The sequence below is a fragment of the Stegostoma tigrinum genome, chromosome 28, assembly GCF_030684315.1.
Source record: "Stegostoma tigrinum isolate sSteTig4 chromosome 28, sSteTig4.hap1, whole genome shotgun sequence".
Lineage (NCBI taxonomy): Eukaryota > Metazoa > Chordata > Chondrichthyes > Orectolobiformes > Stegostomatidae > Stegostoma > Stegostoma tigrinum.
This window is the reverse complement of record NC_081381.1, coordinates 31,041,957-31,060,705: the sequence shown is the minus strand read 5'-3', so window position 1 is coordinate 31,060,705 and position 18,749 is coordinate 31,041,957. Positions and strand designations below refer to the sequence as shown.

The window sequence follows — 18,749 nt, the reverse complement described above, 5'->3', positions numbered from 1 at the left end:
GGAGCTAAAAGAAATGGAAACCACGGTAAAAAAAATGGAATGTTTCACTTTATTTCCAATGGTGTGGAAAAATAAGTTTAAACAGAAGTTACATCAATTTGGGTGCAGTAATTGGAAAACTGGAAGGAAACATTTTAAATTAAACAACTGACAATAGATGGATGAAAATAAATTTCTTCCAACTCAGTGTAATCTCTTATTGGCCAAAGGGCAGATCTGTCTGAAGAGAAACCAAATGGTTAATACTCAGACTCTTGATTTGAACCAGTGATAGGCAAATGCAAAGTCTTGCAGTTTTTTTCTGCTTATGGGGCTATTACTCAGTGAAGCACCATTGAAGTCTAATCGTTGCCTTCATCTGACCCAGCCAAGGAAACAGTGGGCTTTATCAGGAGTGGAAGATGAAGATGTCTTTCTCAAGCAATTTTAAATATATTTTCTTTTTCCACAAATTTTATTCATTTCCAAGGAGAAAATAAAAATCAATATATGGTTACACCTCCACCTTTAGTAACTTACAGGACATGGCAAACCTCTGATCAACGGAGGGATCAATGACAAATGTCACTTGTAGTCTAGTTGCATCCTCGAATGTATGGGCTCAGAAAATTACTGTGGCCCGTATTAAAAAAAAACTAGAATTTGCATTCATCTACCACCAATTCAAATCAACTTAAACTCTCAGCATTACTGAGGCCAAGAACACAGCACACCACAATCGGAGCTCACTCTGCCTTCTCTTTCTCTTTCATGTGCAAGAAGACCACTGAAAATAAGAAGAGTCCAACCATCATGGAGAAGGTGCTGGCATAATATGGGTAAGCAGATGGGATAAAACGTTCATACTGAGTGTGCTGGAGGGGTCGAACAGACACCTTGAACAAAAAGAAACAGACTTGATTAGATTTAGGTTTTTAATAAAACAATCATTTTATGCTTGTTTCTAAATAGTCTTGTGGGAAAAAAATCTGGAAACTTAGCCATTCACCACACATACCACACCCCAAACACGTTCCACACAGTCCGTGCCTCCACTACAGAAGACTACTGGAGATATTGTTATCGGAAGAGCACCAGAATGTTACGCAGAACATAGTGGGTAGCATCCCTATATCAGAGTTCAAGAGTCACCCCAGTACTTGATGATAAGGAAGATGCCTTTGTATGTGGCCAAACTGAGTGAATATCAATTTGTAATCTTTCCATCACACAGCAAACAGAGGCAGTAGGACTGAGGGAGATTCCCAGAAGTTGATTATCCAGCATGTTGTCAAAGCGACTTGGACTCCAAGTGAAATGCAATACCACTCAAACCGTTGAACTGATGGCATCTTTAAATAAAGGCTCTTGTGACGCTTGGTAATGTCCCTATTTCTGGCCAGAATATGTGGATTCAAGTTCCATCTTCCCTGGAGGCACGCCATAACATGTCCAAGCAAGTTAATTAAAGTAATTAGAAGGTGCTCAGATCCAAAGTTTACGACCTCATGTCTGCTGGCTTCAAACTCCACTTGATTTTCTCACTCATTTATTCTATGTATGTCATTTTTTAAACTTACTAATCTCATCTGTCCCTCTTAATTCACTGTCATTCTCCTAACTTACATCTCTTGTTGTGGGTAAAGGCTGCCTCTCATAGGAATGATTAGCAATGGATAAGCAACAGAAATCATTCTTTATCAAAATAACGAGGAAAAACTTCTCCAATTAAACAGCATAGACCAGCTGAATATTTTTGATCCTTGCAAGCCTTTTAGACATCTCATACACAATAAAGTCAACTAATTTCAAGCAATATTGCTGCTCAACTGCCGGCCTGATGCATACCTGGGTGGAAGAGTAAAGATGAGTGTATCCAAGTCTGTTGTAATCTACTTTAAACTGGAACACACCATAAACATCAGGTAGTTTGAACTGCACGCTGTATTTACCATCTAAGAAATAGAAGACATATAGATTAAAGAACATTTTCACTCATGATGAACAATAGGGTACAATCTATAAGCAATACTATAAAATTCATTCTAAAATGTAACAGTAAGAGAGACAAAAGAAAGAACAAAAGCTGGTAGGCAAACATAAGAGAAACAAAGTACTTTATGTGACTCCCAGCAGTGTATTTCTTGTCTCTTTGTCCTTGCATTCCTTCACCTAATCTAGATAAATGGGACATAAGTCTACTGTCTGACAGAGACCCCTACAAACCACGTGTGGCAATGTGATGCTGTATGATGCTGACACCCAAAATGGGAAGTATTCCTAGCACCAGTGTCCCTGCTTGAAATAAAATCCTGTTATTTCTCATGCAAATTTTCTTTTACATTGTTTGGATAAACATTCCTTGCAATCACCTATTTTCAATTTCTTTCATTTTACTCACCCAGATAATGATTCTTCTCTTTTGTCATCATCACCCAGATAAATTAAGGCATCCTTTCCCAGACAAGATTGGCTATGAGGAAAGGTTAAAAAGGCTAGGATTGTTTTCACTGGAAAGACGCAGCTAAGAGGAGACCCTATAGAGATCTATAATAATGAGGCGCATAGTCAGAAACCTTTACCCAAGGTTGAAGTTTTAATTACAAGGGGACACAGGTTCAAGATGAGAGGGCAAAAGTTTAAGGGAGATATGCAAGGAAAGTTTTTCCACATAGAGTGTGGTAGGAGCCTGAAACACACTGCCGGGGTGGTGGAAGCAGGCACATCAGCGACACTTAAGATGCATCTGGATGGTTACGTGAATAGGAAGGGAATAGAGGGACCGAATAAGGGCAGACAGTTTGTTTTTTTAGTTTAGTCAGGGCATGATGATCAGCGCAGGCTTGGCGGGCCAGTTCCTGTGCCATTATTTTCTTTTGTTCTTTGTTCAGATCTACTTAACCAACGCCCAAAAGCATCATAAACATGTTTAACTAGGAATGTGTATTTTCACGAGAAACAGCGAGGTAACCCAGAGTCAATTGCTATGTGTGTCTTGGGGACCTAAAAAAGTGTGATAAAGGCCTTCGATGCCTGAAATTTCTGTTTTGAGAACAATGCAATCTACACTCATGGAAACTCGTTCAATGTTTTACACTTATAGCTTAATTTCTCCAAGAGCTAAGCTTCAATCCTTTATCCATTGCCACTTAATTATTTCTTCCGTATGAGAATAACATTAACATATTATTACCTGACTTTCAGAGTTACAGTATAAGATTAGATATTGAGTACAAGTATTGAACAAGTAGGGCTCTGTTTTACTCCTGTTCTTTAAGCCAAAATCAGCTAAACAGGTCATGAGCAGTACAGATTCTACTCACTTTTTTTCTTCAGGTAAGTTCTAACAAAGGGGTCAATTCTAACAAACTCCAGCTGAATGTCATCTCCATCGAATGGGACCCATTTCCCATTAGACAGCTTCTCAATAACAATGCTGTACTCCTGCGCCAAGACAGAATATTAAAAACATCACAAGACAGCCCCAAATCTTCTTTCAGCATCATAGCTTGGTGCTAGATAGCTAAAAGTATAAGCAGATCTTAAAGCATCAAACCTGGGTATCCACATTTGAATAATCAAAGTATGTCATAGACAGGATGTCAAAAAGACCATACATTGTTGAATAATGTACCATTGCATTCTGACACATAATATTACTTCTTAGTAAGTGTAAAGGCCACCTTAATCCTTAACTGAAAAGACTTAACTATATGTACAATTTGATTTTCTACCACTGAAATTTATCCAAACTCTTAAGACAATGATTCTGCTTTTTGGTCATTAAGTTATACAACAGTTTCACTGCCAAAGAATATCAGCAAAATCTAAGTCCATTAGTATAGAACTAACTGTCTTTCAGCTGGGAAGGAAGTGAAAGGCTGGCAAGATAGGCATAAAGCAAGGACAGCAACACTATACCCATTCAAACTCTGCATCCCACTGAGGTGTGTTAAGTCTTATACAACAGAGAAGAATACCGGACACATTGTGCACAGACGGTAAATTTGCAATAAAAGATTTAAAACAAAACCAATATAACCTGGTTGCCAAGTAGCCATTAGACACGTTACAGGAAAATATTGGGCAGCTAACATGCCAGCTCATAAGATTAAAAACTGTAACAGCAGAGTATGTGATGAATGAATAAAAAGAAAAACCAGAGTATTAAAGGCTTTTCTTAAATTTCTTCAAACAAAGCAAGTTTTAAGCACTCTAACATTGTAAACTCAAGTAAAAGCATCAATTGGCCTGTCCCAAAAGACAAGGTTAGACAAACCATAGATTTTTATTTACAGCGGAAAAGATTTGATGGAAATAAAACAGATTGATTCTATTAGCTTGCATTCAGGCAGTTTATGAAGCAAAACGAATGATATAAATAGCAAAACCAAACCAAAACGTAAGCTAGTGAAAAAGATAAATGCTGTGATGACCTCTGTCTCTGCACAGTTCAACCAAGACGTAGCTGTAATTACTTTCTCTTGGGAAAAAAGAACATTTTAAAATGTGGGTGGGGGCCTTTTGTCCACAGAAGAGAATGAGAAAGTACAGATCTATTGCCCAGCAGAAAGACTTGAAAATCGCTGGTCTACAAACCATTTTATGACTTCTTTCTACCCTATTTCTGTACCCCTTTCAGCAATGTCAAGTTCTCTACTTATGAGAGAGCTCTAACATGCAGTTTCCTACCACAGGCAGCCAAAACACACTACTCATCAAAATTCTTTAACTAACCTTTTGCGCTTTGCTTCATCTCTCCTTACAGTCTTCACGAAGCTTTATTCTTCACTCACACTTCTAATTGTAATCTCCACCATTTCTTCCCATTTCATAGTCAAGTTCCCACGCTAAACATCTTGGGCTCCTCTGTTGTTAAGACCCCACCATACTATTTGAATCCAAAATATCACTTGAAATAGCCACTGAAAAACCCTGTAGCAATTAATTTCATACGTACCACTAGGTCTGTTATGGTGTAGGCATTTGGTGGCTGGGTTTCTCCAACAGGGTGGTGGGACACCTCTCCAACCCTGAGAACTCCTTCCTCTTTGAATACCCAGCGAGACAGGGCCACAGCCAGCTCATAATTCCCAGTTTTTGAGAATCTAAATTCAAGAGGATGTCCATGTTACATTAAACTCTTGAGCACAATATTTACCCCATGCCAAACTCACAAAAAGGCACTATGTAAAACATGGTTTTAACTGTAGATTTGAGATCCAGGCATCCTAGAATGGTTAGTGCAGTGACCGGCACACCCTGACCCAAATATTGCAGTTTATAATTGTGAATGCTAGATCCAAAAGAGGGGTAGTCAATGTTATAGCTATAAACTCAAGACCTGTATTCTCTAGTGTTAAGAAGGACGAGGGGGGAAATCTGATAGAACTGTACAAAAGAAAGATAGAGCTAGACAGATTAGATGCAGGGAGGATTCATCCCTGATCTGGGAATCTGGACGATGATCAGTCATAGATTACACAGTGTGCAATTAAGAAATGACACAAGGAAATGTTTGTTCACCCAGAGGGTGATTGTTACCAGTAAAAGCTGTACAGGCCAGGTCACAGTGTATTCAAGAATGATTCTGACACATTTTTAGATAATGAAGGAATCATGGGGTACGATAGAAAATGAGAATATGGCATTGAGGTAGAAGATCAGTCATGATCATATTACACAGTAGGGCAGGCTTGAAAAGCTAAATGGCCTACTCCTGCCCTAGTTTCTATAACTCTGTATTCTCAATTTCAGCTCCGGAATGTCAAGGATTATCAAAATGTGGATACTCCCAGAGAAGAAACTTATACGTGCTGAATGACAGTACACATCAGACTGATCATTCAGCATATCAAGGGCACAACTGCTTCTATCTGAATAAACTCTTAGATTCATAAACGTAACTTACAAAATTTCACATTCCTACAGTTATGTTTTAACTGAAAAGGAGTGGCGAATTGAAATCTCTGGATATTGACTAATCAGAAGGCACAAGTTTTAGTACAAAACAAATACTATCATGAGAAATTAGAATAAAAGTCATCCTGCTGTTAAAACATGCTTACTCAGATCAAGAATCCAGCTACACGATTCTAAGAATCTCAGCGGAAAACAAATATTCATTATCACTGATTGAGTGGTTTCCTGTTGCAAAATATTAATTTGTTGGCCATACCACAATACATTGAAATGATATTTTTTCTTTAACAACTAACAATTATCCCCTTCAACATAATGAACTGGCTCAGGGTCCTTCACAAGTGCTATATAAACAAAACAGTACACCAAACCACATTTAAAAAACAGATAAGATGACCGAAAGCTTCACCAAAATGATAGATTTTAAGGAATGTTTTAAAAAGAAGGAAAATGACTGAGGGGCAGGGAGATGTAGAGACAGTATTCCAGAGTTAGGAGCCCAAGCAAATGATGGTCACCAATAATAGTGATTAAGCTGAGGAAAACACAAGAGGTTGTGATTAGAGGATGAATAAAAATGTTGGTGGAATTTAGGAGTGCAGTAGATTGCAGAGGTAGGAAAGGGAGAGGCAATGGAAGAATTTTTAAACAAGGATAAGAATTTTAAGATGAAGCTGATTGTTGACATCTAATAATAAACCTCGTGCCATTTGGACTTGGCCCAGCAAGTGCATTCATCAGAAATCTCAACCAGTTCCCCATGACCTTGAAAGATACAACTGGTGGTTCTGTCCAACAATATCCTGGGATTCACTACATGTCAAAAGCTGGACTAGTCTTGCACTTCAATAACATAACTACAAGAACAGGCCAGAGGCTGGGTACTCTGCAAATTGTTTCTTTCAACATCTGACCCTTCAAAGCTTCTTCATTATTCACAATGTTCAAGTTAGAAATGTGATGGAATAAACACCCCTGCTCAGAGTTAGTACATTCCACGACTTAATGAAACTGCGGATGTACCAGGCTGGAGGATCTACTACACTTAGTTGTCCGGCTTACTTCAGCTGCACTGCACAAATCCGTAACCATTACTAGGAGCAGCAGATATATTTTGGGAATACTATCAGCGCCACGTGTTCATTCAGCTCAGGAATAAATTACTGTTTCATTGCCAAAAGTTCAGAATCCTGGTATTCCCTACCCAGCACTATTAAGAAAGCACAAAAATGGCAACAGTTCAAAATCACTTACTTAGGGACAATAAGGGTAACCTTGCCTACATTGTCTAAACAATCAAAAATTGTTTTATTCTGACAATGTGATGACAACCATCATGGAGCAATCTAGACTACAGTTGAAAATCTGATTTTTCAAAAAAAACACTTTGGTCTTCAGTATCTGGTCTTACCTTTCAGCTCCTGGAGTAGCCTTTTGTACAGGAGAGTTAAAGAAGGCATCGCTGAAGAAGTCAATAGAACCACTGAAGACCACACGAGCATTGTTCCGGGCCTGGAGTCCAGCAATCAGTAAGGTGTTCTTCCCAACACCATGTGGGTACTATTAGATTAAGAAAAGTCCACAAGTTTGTCACAAATCTGATTACCTATTTCATGCCTATTTTATATGTTTTTTATCTGTGATGAATGATTGGTTGGCATGTACCACATGCAGTAATATTTGAAACAGGTTTAGTTTCCAAATATCATACACTAATTTTAATGGAAAAGATACTCAAATGAAGACCAGTCAGAAGCCGTACAAGCAGACAGGGGCCAGTGTATACCCACAGAATCTACAGTGTATACACACACACACATATGTGCACTATGTATTATGATGTACTCCTTAAGTATCCAATATCCACAGCATGGTCATCACTTTCATTCAAGCCCGATGAGAAGCATGTAGCTGTGAAACTACCCAGTACTGAAAACATGAACTTGTAGACATACATACAAATGCAGTAAATGGCCTGTTAAATGCTGCAGGAAGTGTACAACAAAATGAAAACAAGACTAAAATTTGTTGGGATCCTCTCAAGTGCTCAATTGGCAAAAACTAAACTGAAAAAGGTAGCCAGAACCAGACAGACAGTCTCATTCAGTCTGCAGTCCGTGCTGAGTATCTGGTTTGAGATAAGGGATTAGTTGGGGAATTCACAGTTCACCTGCTTAAACTAGGGAAGGGATGAATGCAATAACCTACGCTCTTAAGCTTTACCTAATGAACATTCCAACATGTCACTAATCAGGTGTTTCTAGGATTGAACTGGTTTGTGATTCCATGATCAAACTGTTGATATGTACTGTCGAGGCTCAAACAAAAAAATGGTCTTTGAGTACAGCACCAGAAGTTCCCTCTGAAATTTGTCCTGAAAGCCAAATCCAGCCTAGACAATTACTCCTCCATCTGTATACTCTCAATCATCAGTGACAAAAGGTATCATTGACAATGTATGAGACAGCACTTATTCAACAATAACCTGCACACTGACAAGTTTGCTTTTTGCCAGGCCCACTCAATTGCTGACCTCTGTACAGCCTCAGTCCAAGCGTTGACATAAGAGTCAAGGGAAGCTGAGGATGACAGCCCTTGACACCAAAGCAGTTTTCAACCAACTATGATCAGGGACAGCCAGCAAAACTGGAGAAAACAGAAATTAAGGAGAAATTCCCCACTCACTGGAGTCAAATCTAGCCTAAATAAAGATGGCTGTAGTTGTGGAGATCAATCATCTCAGCAATAATATATCAGTGCAGAATTCATCAGGGTCATGTTCTGGGCCCAAGCATGCTCAATTGTTTCACCACTTACTCTCCATCATAAGGTTAGAGGTGCAGATGTTTGCTGATGATTCCACAACATTCAGTATCATTCATGATTCTTCAGATACTGAAGTAGTTTGTGTCCAAAGACATCAAGACCCAGACAACATCCAGGTTTGGACTGATAAGTGGCAGATACTATTCATGTCACACAAGCACAATGACCAGCTCAAACAGAGATTGAACTATTAGTCAGAGGCTGACTCCTCAAAGCCTGTTCACATGACAAGTGTGGGATGTCACGGAATACTATCCACTCACCAAGAACAGTGCAGCTCTCACACGCAAGAAGCTCAATGCTATTTAAACAAAGCACCATGCATGACTGACACCCAATCTAACATCTTCACATTCATTCCCTCACCACAGTGGCAACATGTCCACCGTCTAAAAGATGCACTGCTCCCAATTCTTCGACAATAGCTTCAACCCACAATGTCGACAAATTGGATGACGGGGACATTGCATGGGAATATCACAACTGGAAAATTCCCCTCCAAGCTTTACATCATACTAATTTGAAATTAAGCAGACATTCATTCACCATCTTTGGTTTAAAATCCTCAAATTCCCTCCTTTACAGCACTATGAGTGTACGTACACTACAGAGGCTGCAGAGTTTCAAGAAACTAGTACCATCGCTTTCTCAAGGACAATTAATACTGACCTAGGCAGCAATATCCATATCCATTGAATGAATAAATTAACTGTATCCCACTATATATTCCTCAGAGAGGAAGGGGAACCTGGACATTACACACGAGTTACCTGTGTTATAGGCTTGTCTGGGAAGAAGGAGTAAGAGCTAGAGGATCCGGTCAAAATATCCAATACAAGAGGGTTATCAGGATCTGCCACCATACTAGGACAAATCAAAAATAAACATTGAGGTTTAGCCTGAAAGACTCGAAGATATATTAACTAAATTGCAGTTAAATGAAAAAGTTGGCCTGCACAGAAAATCTATCAAAATATACTGAAATATTGTGTTGATACAGATTTTAACCTCAACATTTCACATTTGTTTCACAACTGAGAATGAAATCACCTCCCTGTCTACTGGCTTGACTGGTTCCTATAATATATTTCTTTCAAGTCCATGCTACAAGCTTTCACTGTTATGCCTCTGGCCTACATCATTTTTATTATGTTGACATTTAGTTTTTTTTTCCTGCACATCATGGAACATTCCCTAAATTCTCCAACTGTTTTGCCACAATTCACCACTGTTTTACCACACCTCTTAAAGTTTCCTCATACTTTCTCATGTCAATGCTTTATGGTAACTTCTTCAGTTCTTTTTCTGCTCCTATATGACCTTCTACTGTGAAGCAACTTAGAATTTTTGCTGCTTTGCAGATTTAATGGGAATAGTTTTTCAAGAGACCTGATAGCACAGAAGGAAGCCATGAGTTCATGTCTTCCATCTCACATAAAGTATTATAAAATAGTTAATACCTTACCAAATTTCTTACATAAGCCAAATAGAAAATATCCCACTCTTGATCAGTTGCCTTTATTAGCATAGCTTCATCACCAAGGTTGACGAGGGTATAACAACTTGTTCCAAATTATAATTAAATGCCTTTCAGATGTATCCTATTATTTGATGAACCTTGTAGCTATGTTTCACATGACAAAATGCTTTGGGGATGGTCATCCCTTTCCATCTTTGCTCAAGGATATTGCTTGCTCTGTCTGAGTTTCAATATGTCTCACCTTGAAATGATCCATGTTAGTTACATTTCATCAATTCCAGTTAATAACAGTATAGAAGATATTCCAATTAGCTGCACTATGTGTTTGAATGTTGCCAACCTTCCTTCCCGTGGTAATTCCCAAACAAATTTGCTGCCATTTCAACCTCTTTCTCTATCAGCAGTTGCTTTTGTATTAAATCATATATGCCACCAAACCTTATTACGAACCTATAACATATGCCATTGTAAAGCAATTGCCATTTCTCAGAACTCTAAGAGTCACCCAGCCCAACACGTTAATTCTGATTTCTCTCCACAGTTGCTGCCAGACCTGATTTTTTCCCAACAATTTTATGTTTTCATTTCTCATTCAATTCTTCTTAAAATTCCAAATTTTGATATCTGAAAAGTATTCCAATGGCCTAGAACTGCATGTCACAACTGAGCTGTATTTTATGATCAATCCTTGATTTTGTTCTGCTATAGATTTGTACAAAGCAAGAAAAACCTAAGCACTTACCCAACTCCCTGAAATAAAAGAGGATTCTTTGGCTGTTTCCCCACAACAGTGGGAGCCTTCAACAGTTGTTCATTGTCTGCAATGATCAGTGTGTGCTTTGAAAACAAGGAAGAATATATCAATCAAATTTGCTCAGGTATTTTTGAAGTCAGTTTGTAACAAATTATATTTAAATAATGTTAACAAATCACATAACTGACTGAGAAGCCTGATGCTCACACTAAATTACAATATTCAAAAGGGGTTCCATTTCTCAGGGATATTTTTCACATTGACAAGCAAAATTAATCAAATGTGAAATTAAAGCACCGAAAATCTACGGCATCAGATTTTACTTTGATGGGGTTGTTGCAGAAAAGAATCGATAAATATTCAACTGTTCCCATTTTACAAACACTTTTCATATTAATTAGGTTACCTTGGGAGGAACAGACCATTATTGAGTCAATATGACCTTTGATTCACCCCTCCCTCCAACAATATCCTTACCTGGCCAGGATCAGAAACATCGTAGTTATGATGGTCAATAACAGCCGTTTTCTCCTCATCAAATTCAATCCCACATTCACTGCCCAATTCACGTAAAGGGTCCCCTTTAAATAAAGATATAAAAATTAAACTTTTATCACCTTGGAGCATACCAGAATCCCTTAGCTACATTTACTCTGCTCCAACTGCATTCAAAAATTTTTTCCCTCAGATCTGAAAATTCAACATCTCTCACCTTGTAACATTCTCCTATTCTAACTATTGACTTCCTTCAACCCTACCCATTGCTCCTAATTGATGCAGCATTGGTTCACAATTAACTCTGCTGTTGATGGGTGGAGTGAAAGAAAGAGAGAATGGGTTTGTTTGTAATTTTGAGATTAGGAATTTAGGCCTAGTTTGAAGACAAAAAAAAAACTCAACTTCAATTTTCAAAGGGGCAGCAACTGATTTTACAGAGGCAAACTGTTTACTGAAGGTTTACAATAAGTTTAAGTGGCATATAGAATACAGATAGGTATCGATGATGATGAGAATTGAAGTTGAAATCCCAACAATGGCATGGGAAAATGACAAGTAGGAGAGAAATTCAAAGCAGTTGCAGAAACGTCCCTAATTGAATGTATAGCCCAAACGGTGGTGGATTTCAGCATAGATAAATTTATTTTCAGCCTGAGGCCAACACAAGCAATGCAATGGTCAGTTCCTTAATCGTACCAATCCAGCATGATCCTAAGATAAGTACTTTCTGATCCAGCAATGTGTACTTAAGTAAAACACACATCTACGAAATACAGATCAGATCAAGGAATAGTATCAATTAGCTCCTTAAAAGGCTAGATTTCCCAACGATGAAACTCTAAATGCATTAAATGTCCCTTTAAACAAGAAAACCTGGAAATCTGGTAAATGAGAACATTTTCCAAATAATTACAACTGGCTCACAAAGATCTCTCCTTACTGAGTAATAGGCCAGCAAAATATGGTGCAAGGCACAACAGGAACAGGGCTGGCATAAATCTGCATACATGGAAACAAGTATCATTTCTGTTGCAGTTATCTGCGTTTCTGTTCTAAAGGGAAGGAAGGACCTGGCACTAGATCCACAATCTATGAGTATCATTTTCCACTGTAATCATGGAACAATACTCTCAGAAGGCGGAAAATTCTTCCAGGAATGGTTTAAGACACTGAGATTGTTTGCATCTCTAGTTTACCCCCAGTTAAGAGAGAACAATTTTAACACCAATTCACAGCATAGCAATTCTGAGAAATCACAACTTTAAAATTTGCAAAATGAAGATTTTGATCAAAAGGACAAACATATTCAATGGGTCTACAGGCGTCTCTAAAAGCTTTTTCAGATGCGTCAGTCTTGTTTCAGAGTCAGACAAATATGGGTACACTCCCCACTTCAGACTTCCACACATAATCTTCACATAAAAAGACATTTAAATGCAGCATTGAGCTAGTACTGCACTGGAAACATTTCAACCGAAATAAAATATTAAAACTGAGGCTCTGTCTTCTCCTTTAAGTGACTGCAGAAAGATTACACCATCCACAACTAATAGCTGAGAAGCAGCAGACTTCACTGTGTTGTCCTGGCCAACATTTATCCCCCAATGAACATTATAAAAGCAAAATACTGGCCATTTACTTCGTAATGTTAATGGGACCTTGCTGTGTAAAAAATGGCTCCCACAGTATCTACATTACAACAGTGACAATACTTCAACTACTTAGACCATAAGACATAGGAGTGGAAGTAAGGCCATTCAGCCCATCAAGTCCACTCTGCATTTAAATCATGGCTGCTGGGCATTTCAACTCCACTTCCCTGCACTCTCTCCGTAGCCCTTGATTCCTTCTGAGATCAAGAATTTGTCGATCTCTGCCTTGAAGGCATCCAACGTCCCGGCCTCCACTGCACTACTTAATTTACTGGATATTTTTAAATACTTATGTGCTTTATAAATAATAAAGAACAAACTTGCATCCGAGATTAAATTGCACAAAATAATGCTTGATATGTTGTTTAGATTACCAAAGACACTACACTTTAAACATAATAATTATTCCTTAATGTTACCAATATCTGAGCTTGCAGCAACCAGTACATTTCCACCTCCATCAATGAACGTGGCAATAGTGTCAATGTTGATATTGCCTCCAAAATCTGAAACAGAAAATGAATTTTCATTAATTCCTGCTGTATCTCTTTTCTCACCCTTCCATGTCCGCAAGCAGTGTAGATACTGGCTCTGGGAAGGGCAATACTTTAGTCTCCATCAATTTAAAGTGCTTTTTTTGGGGATGTGGGGGTCGTGTTAGGGTTACAATCACAGCACATGACTCTCTTGGAAGTTATCATTGGCTGCTTGATAGAGCAATATAAACACACGTCGAGTGTAGTGACTGCTCCATAATCTCTTACATTAGCCAATCTCATTTCTTTCTGGTTCATTTGTGGGAAGTGAGCATTTCTAGCTGAAGCAGCATTTAGTGCACACCCAATTGCCCTTGAGGCAGTGGTGATCTGCAATCTTCAATTGTTGCAATCCAGATAGTGAAGGCACACTCACACACACACAATGTTAGAAGGGGAAGCCCAAGATTTTGTCCCAGTTAGTGAATAAACAGTAATATAGTTCTCAGTCATGACAGTGCTGACTTGGAGGGGAAAATAGATCTGCTGCCCTTGTTCTTCTAGCTGTTAGAGTATTCACAGGTTTGAAAGGTGCTGTCAAAGAAGCCTTGATGAGTTACTATAGTGCATTCTGTTGATGGTGCTCACTCCACTGTACATCACTGGTTAAGGAAGTGAATGCTGAAGGCATTAGATGTGCCAATCAAACATGCAACATTGTACGGGATAACTTGAGTGTTGTTGGAGCTGCACTCATCCTGGCATATGGAAAGTCTTCTGTCGCAGCTGAACGGTGCCTTGTTGGCGTTGCTCAGGCACCGGGGTGTCAGGAAAAGACAGGAGAACATTGATAGGAAATAAAAACATTTTCTGCCACTGAATTCTGAGGATTTCACATTATGCTACAAATCCTCCAAATTTTCTCAGAGAAGGTGCACTATACAGGCTTCCATCTCACACAAGTTGCCCAATTTACCAGTGATTTTCTTTGATCAGAGAAAGCATGCTCAAGAAGCATTCAAAAATAAATTGCTATTTCCAAGTGAAACATCTATTCCAAAGAGAACTGACATTTTTACCTTCCACTGATGGAGAAAAAATGACAAGATGATCATACAGAAATTCTCCATATTTGATCAGAGATAAACCAGGATCATCTGAAATCTTGAATGTCAAGTTAAATCCAAGATCTAATTGGAAAAGTCAACAGAAAGGCATAGGTTAATAGATACAGTAGCTGATGAGAAATATTCCGAAAGACAGTGATTATGACTGCAGGACATATCATTAAGTGATATTGGTACTAAATCTCCTGAAGGTGCAGAAAAGGCTGTTCTTTTAGGGTTATTTGTTGCCTCAATTGTGATCATTACAAACGCTCTGTATTCTAATCTATCTTTGATACCGACTTGGGATTGTATCAGCTATCCATCCAATTCTTGCTGCCTGGACTCAAAGACCTCTGGTGCTGAAGGTAACCAGTGGTAACCCATAATCACCCATGTTGCCAGCTGATGTAGTGCTGGTGACTCTCTTGCGTGCATTCAGGAAGAAATAAAACTAATATCTGACAAGAACATAAGTTGCACTATATAGAAAAATATCACAAAAGGCAAACATTTGTCCATTTGGTCTCAACTTCCTTTATAGGGAAGGGGAAGAGAGAGGTGATGGGAGAGAAGTGGAGTTGTCAGAGAGGAATTTTGCACAGCTGTTTCTCTTTCGGTGTCTCTAGGTCTTTTTATCATTCCTTTTTAATCTTTCTCAGGATATTATTACACGACTGCAAAGTTTAGGGCACAGGAGCAAAGTATTTAACTGTGATGATCCAGCTGCAATTATTTACAATATATATTGACAGTGCAAATTAACACACTATCACCAGTTTTGCAGATGGTATAAAAATGAGTGGGAGAGCAAGTAATGACAATAACATAAAGTGTCTTATGAATGACATAGGTAGGTTAAGAAAGTGAATTAAACATCTCAGTGAAGTACAGCTTGGGAAAAATGTGAGGTCATGAACTTCATCAGTAGTAGAAATTATTTAAATGGAGAGTCTGTAGAAAGCTATGGTAAAGAAGAATTTAGCAGTTCTAGCATGAATCACAAAAAGATAGTATTCAAGTTCAGCAGATAATAGTGAAATGTTGGCCTTCATTTCAAGTGAAATGGAGCATAAAAATAAACTAAAACTATACAAGGCACTAGCCAAACTACACTTGGAATACAGTGAATAGTGTTGAACACCAAGGAAAGTTATATTGGTATTGAAAAGTCAGTGAAGATTCACTAGGTTATTTCAGATGTGAAGGGATTTTCCTGGAAGAATGGGCATGTACAGATTGTCATTTAGAAGAATAAGAGACAGTCTAGGAACTGACGGCATAATCTCAAAGCATGGAACAGCCCAGTTAAGGGCAGCACGGTGGCTCAGTGGTTAGCACTGCAGCCTCACAGCGCCAGGGAGCGGGCTTGATTCCAGCCTTGGGTGACTGTCTGTGTGGAGTTTGCACATTCTCCCCATGTCTGCATAGGTTTCCTCCGAGTGCTCCGGTTTCCTCCCACAGTCCAAAGATGGGCAGGCTAGGTGGATTGGCCATGCTAAATTGCCCATAGTGTTCAGGGATGTGTGGGTTATAGGTGAATGGCTCCGGGTGGGATACTTCAAGTGGTGGTGTGGACTTGTTGGGCCAAAGGGCCTGTTTCCACACTGTAGGGAATCTAATCTAAAACAGGGATGAAGAGAATATCTTCACCCTTAGGTTAGTGAATCTGTGAGGGCTGTTAAGGCTTGATCGTTGAGCATATCTAAGGCTGAGAAATACAGATGTTTACACATTAACCACGGGTGTGAGGATGAAGCAGTTTTATTATTTAAAAAAAAGAGGAAGTGCAGCCTAAGAAAGATAGTACATGCAGGCTTGAAGGGACGAACGTCGCACTATTTATGATATTACGGTCTAACGTTATAGAAGTGGAGTTGAGGTTTATAAAATCAGCCATGATCTCATTCAATGCCAGACAGCTTCAATGGGCTACTTCTCCTCTTACGTCCTCTAGCCTTATAAACGATATGGAATAAAGTCGTTTCCTACTGATGAATTTCTAAACGCGATTTATCCCTCTTGTTCTTTTCCACCCACAGTATCTTCAAGATCTTACACGCCACCTTCACTTTGTGCAGCCAAACACCGAGAACAAGTCACTCTCTCATCTGCAGACAGCTCCCACCTGCCAGGCTCTTGAAGAACATTGAGTGCGTCTCCCTCATGTTGATGTTCTCCAGAAGCACGAGCGTTCGCCCGGTCCCCTCTGCCACACAAACAAGCGAGACAAGCAGGAGAACCGAAGCCCCCAAAACCTGCTGCATCCCCAGTCGGTTCTGCCTCTGACCGACCGCCATGACCGTGGCTGCACAGAGAACGGAACCGGAAACTACACCCCCCCGCACCCACAGTCCAGTCACTCTCCTCCCCTCACACTTTCCCCTTCTTTATTATTACCATTATTATTGAATTTCTGATTTATTTTTCGATTTGTAGTCCGAGTATTTTTTTAAAATGTAAGAATCCTTCAAAAGTAAATATCAGCGACCGCCAATTTTCCGAATTAACCAATCAGCACCAGCCAACTTGTCAGTAACCCTCCTGCAACACTGAAAGAGGTCCCCCGAGGACCATACCATGATCGTGGGGTCCGCGTTCGGTTTAAGGCCAAATATGCAGCAGGAGAGGACGTGCTATGATTTAATTCACCATCTTTTCTATACAGATAAAGTGTCTGCATAATAAGGTGTACTGCAATACAAATATATTAAGAATTTGGCTTTTAAAATATATTTAGTAATTGTTGGTCAGGTTCAAAATCATACACATATTAAGCCAAAAAATTTCACCAACAAATTTGTACAAAGTTTATATAGTTGATTTATGTTTGAAGTGGTACAAAAACACATCTATTGCACAAACCTAGAAAGGAGAATTACAAAAGAAAACCCTACAGCAAGTTTTTTTTTGTGTATAGCTGAATAGATGGGGTGCACAGTCAAGCAAAGAAAGAGATATTGGGAGCGACCAAAAAGCTTGTTCACAAATTTAAAGAGGCTCCTAAATGAGTGATGGGAGTTCAGAAAGAATATTTTAGAGCATGATCAGTAATTGAAGGAAATGAGATGCACAAGAAGACAGAATAAAGTAGTAGTGCTGGTAATAAGCATGTTATTCTATTATTCCATGAAAATTAATTAATTATTAGGAATAAAATTGAGGTTTCTTTGTAGAAAAACTCTAATTAGTTTTAGTAGACTCACATGAAGAACCCTGCCTGATTAATTTATTTTTCTGAAATTATGACATACTTTTTTGGGTGAACTTCACGTTTCTAAACACATTTAATAGAAATCCACATGAATGAGTATTAATTAAGCTCTAAACTCAGGCAAATCAGAGAAAACTTGTGGACAGAGAAAAAAATTAGCCAAGAGCATAATGTTTGTGGCATAATATCTAGGGTGTGAGATAAGTACTGGTAATGTGCCCTGGAACCCTATGTTGGAATCAGCATGTTTTCTAAGTTGTATTAATGATTTAGATTCAGAACCTCTTGTACAAATTGGTAAAAGGATCAGTAAATTAACATCAGACAGCTCCACAATTAAAAAAATGAGTCTGACAAAAGCATAAATAAAATGAATCCAGACCAGTAAGTTACTGCAGAGATTGGAATTATTGCCCATTTTCAATGTTATAATCATTTCCAACATACATACAACAAAAATTAAGTCAAAATTACATTTCCGAATGCTGTTGTCCTCTCATACCATACATCCAAATCTATAAAGTTGCACAAAGACTTTATAATCACCATGGGCACAGCCTTAAAATTAGACGGGGTAAATTTAAAACTGAAATGAGACAACATTTCTTCAGCCAGAGAGTGGTGGGCTTCCGGAATTCATTGCCACAGAGTGCAGTGGAGGCCAGGATGTTGGATGCCTTCAAGGCAGAGATCGACAAATTCTTGATCTCAGAAGGAATCAAGGGCTACGGGGAGAGTGCAAGAAAGTGGAGTTGAAATGCCCAGCAGCCATGATTTAAATGGCGGAGTGGACTTGGTGGGCCGAATGGCCTTACTTCCACTGCTATGTCTCATGGTCTATG

The 18,749-nt window shown here is 38.8% G+C and overlaps 1 protein-coding gene across 1 annotated transcript; it reads right to left on the bottom strand.

Annotated features, from left to right (window-relative positions):
• Positions 1 to 30: 30 nt before the first annotated feature.
• On the bottom strand, positions 31 to 17,020 carry ddost (dolichyl-diphosphooligosaccharide--protein glycosyltransferase subunit (non-catalytic)). Its single transcript, XM_048561283.2, has 11 exons — positions 16,822 to 17,020; positions 14,667 to 14,777; positions 13,531 to 13,617; positions 11,439 to 11,542; positions 10,950 to 11,044; positions 9,498 to 9,591; positions 7,313 to 7,461; positions 4,940 to 5,087; positions 3,303 to 3,423; positions 1,828 to 1,934; positions 31 to 875 (listed from the first exon to the last, which is right to left on the bottom strand). Exons 1-11 carry the CDS (start codon positions 16,991 to 16,993, stop codon positions 726 to 728), a joined length of 1,338 nt encoding a protein of 445 aa, XP_048417240.1. The 5' UTR covers positions 16,994 to 17,020; the 3' UTR covers positions 31 to 725.
• Positions 17,021 to 18,749: the final 1,729 nt, after the last annotated feature.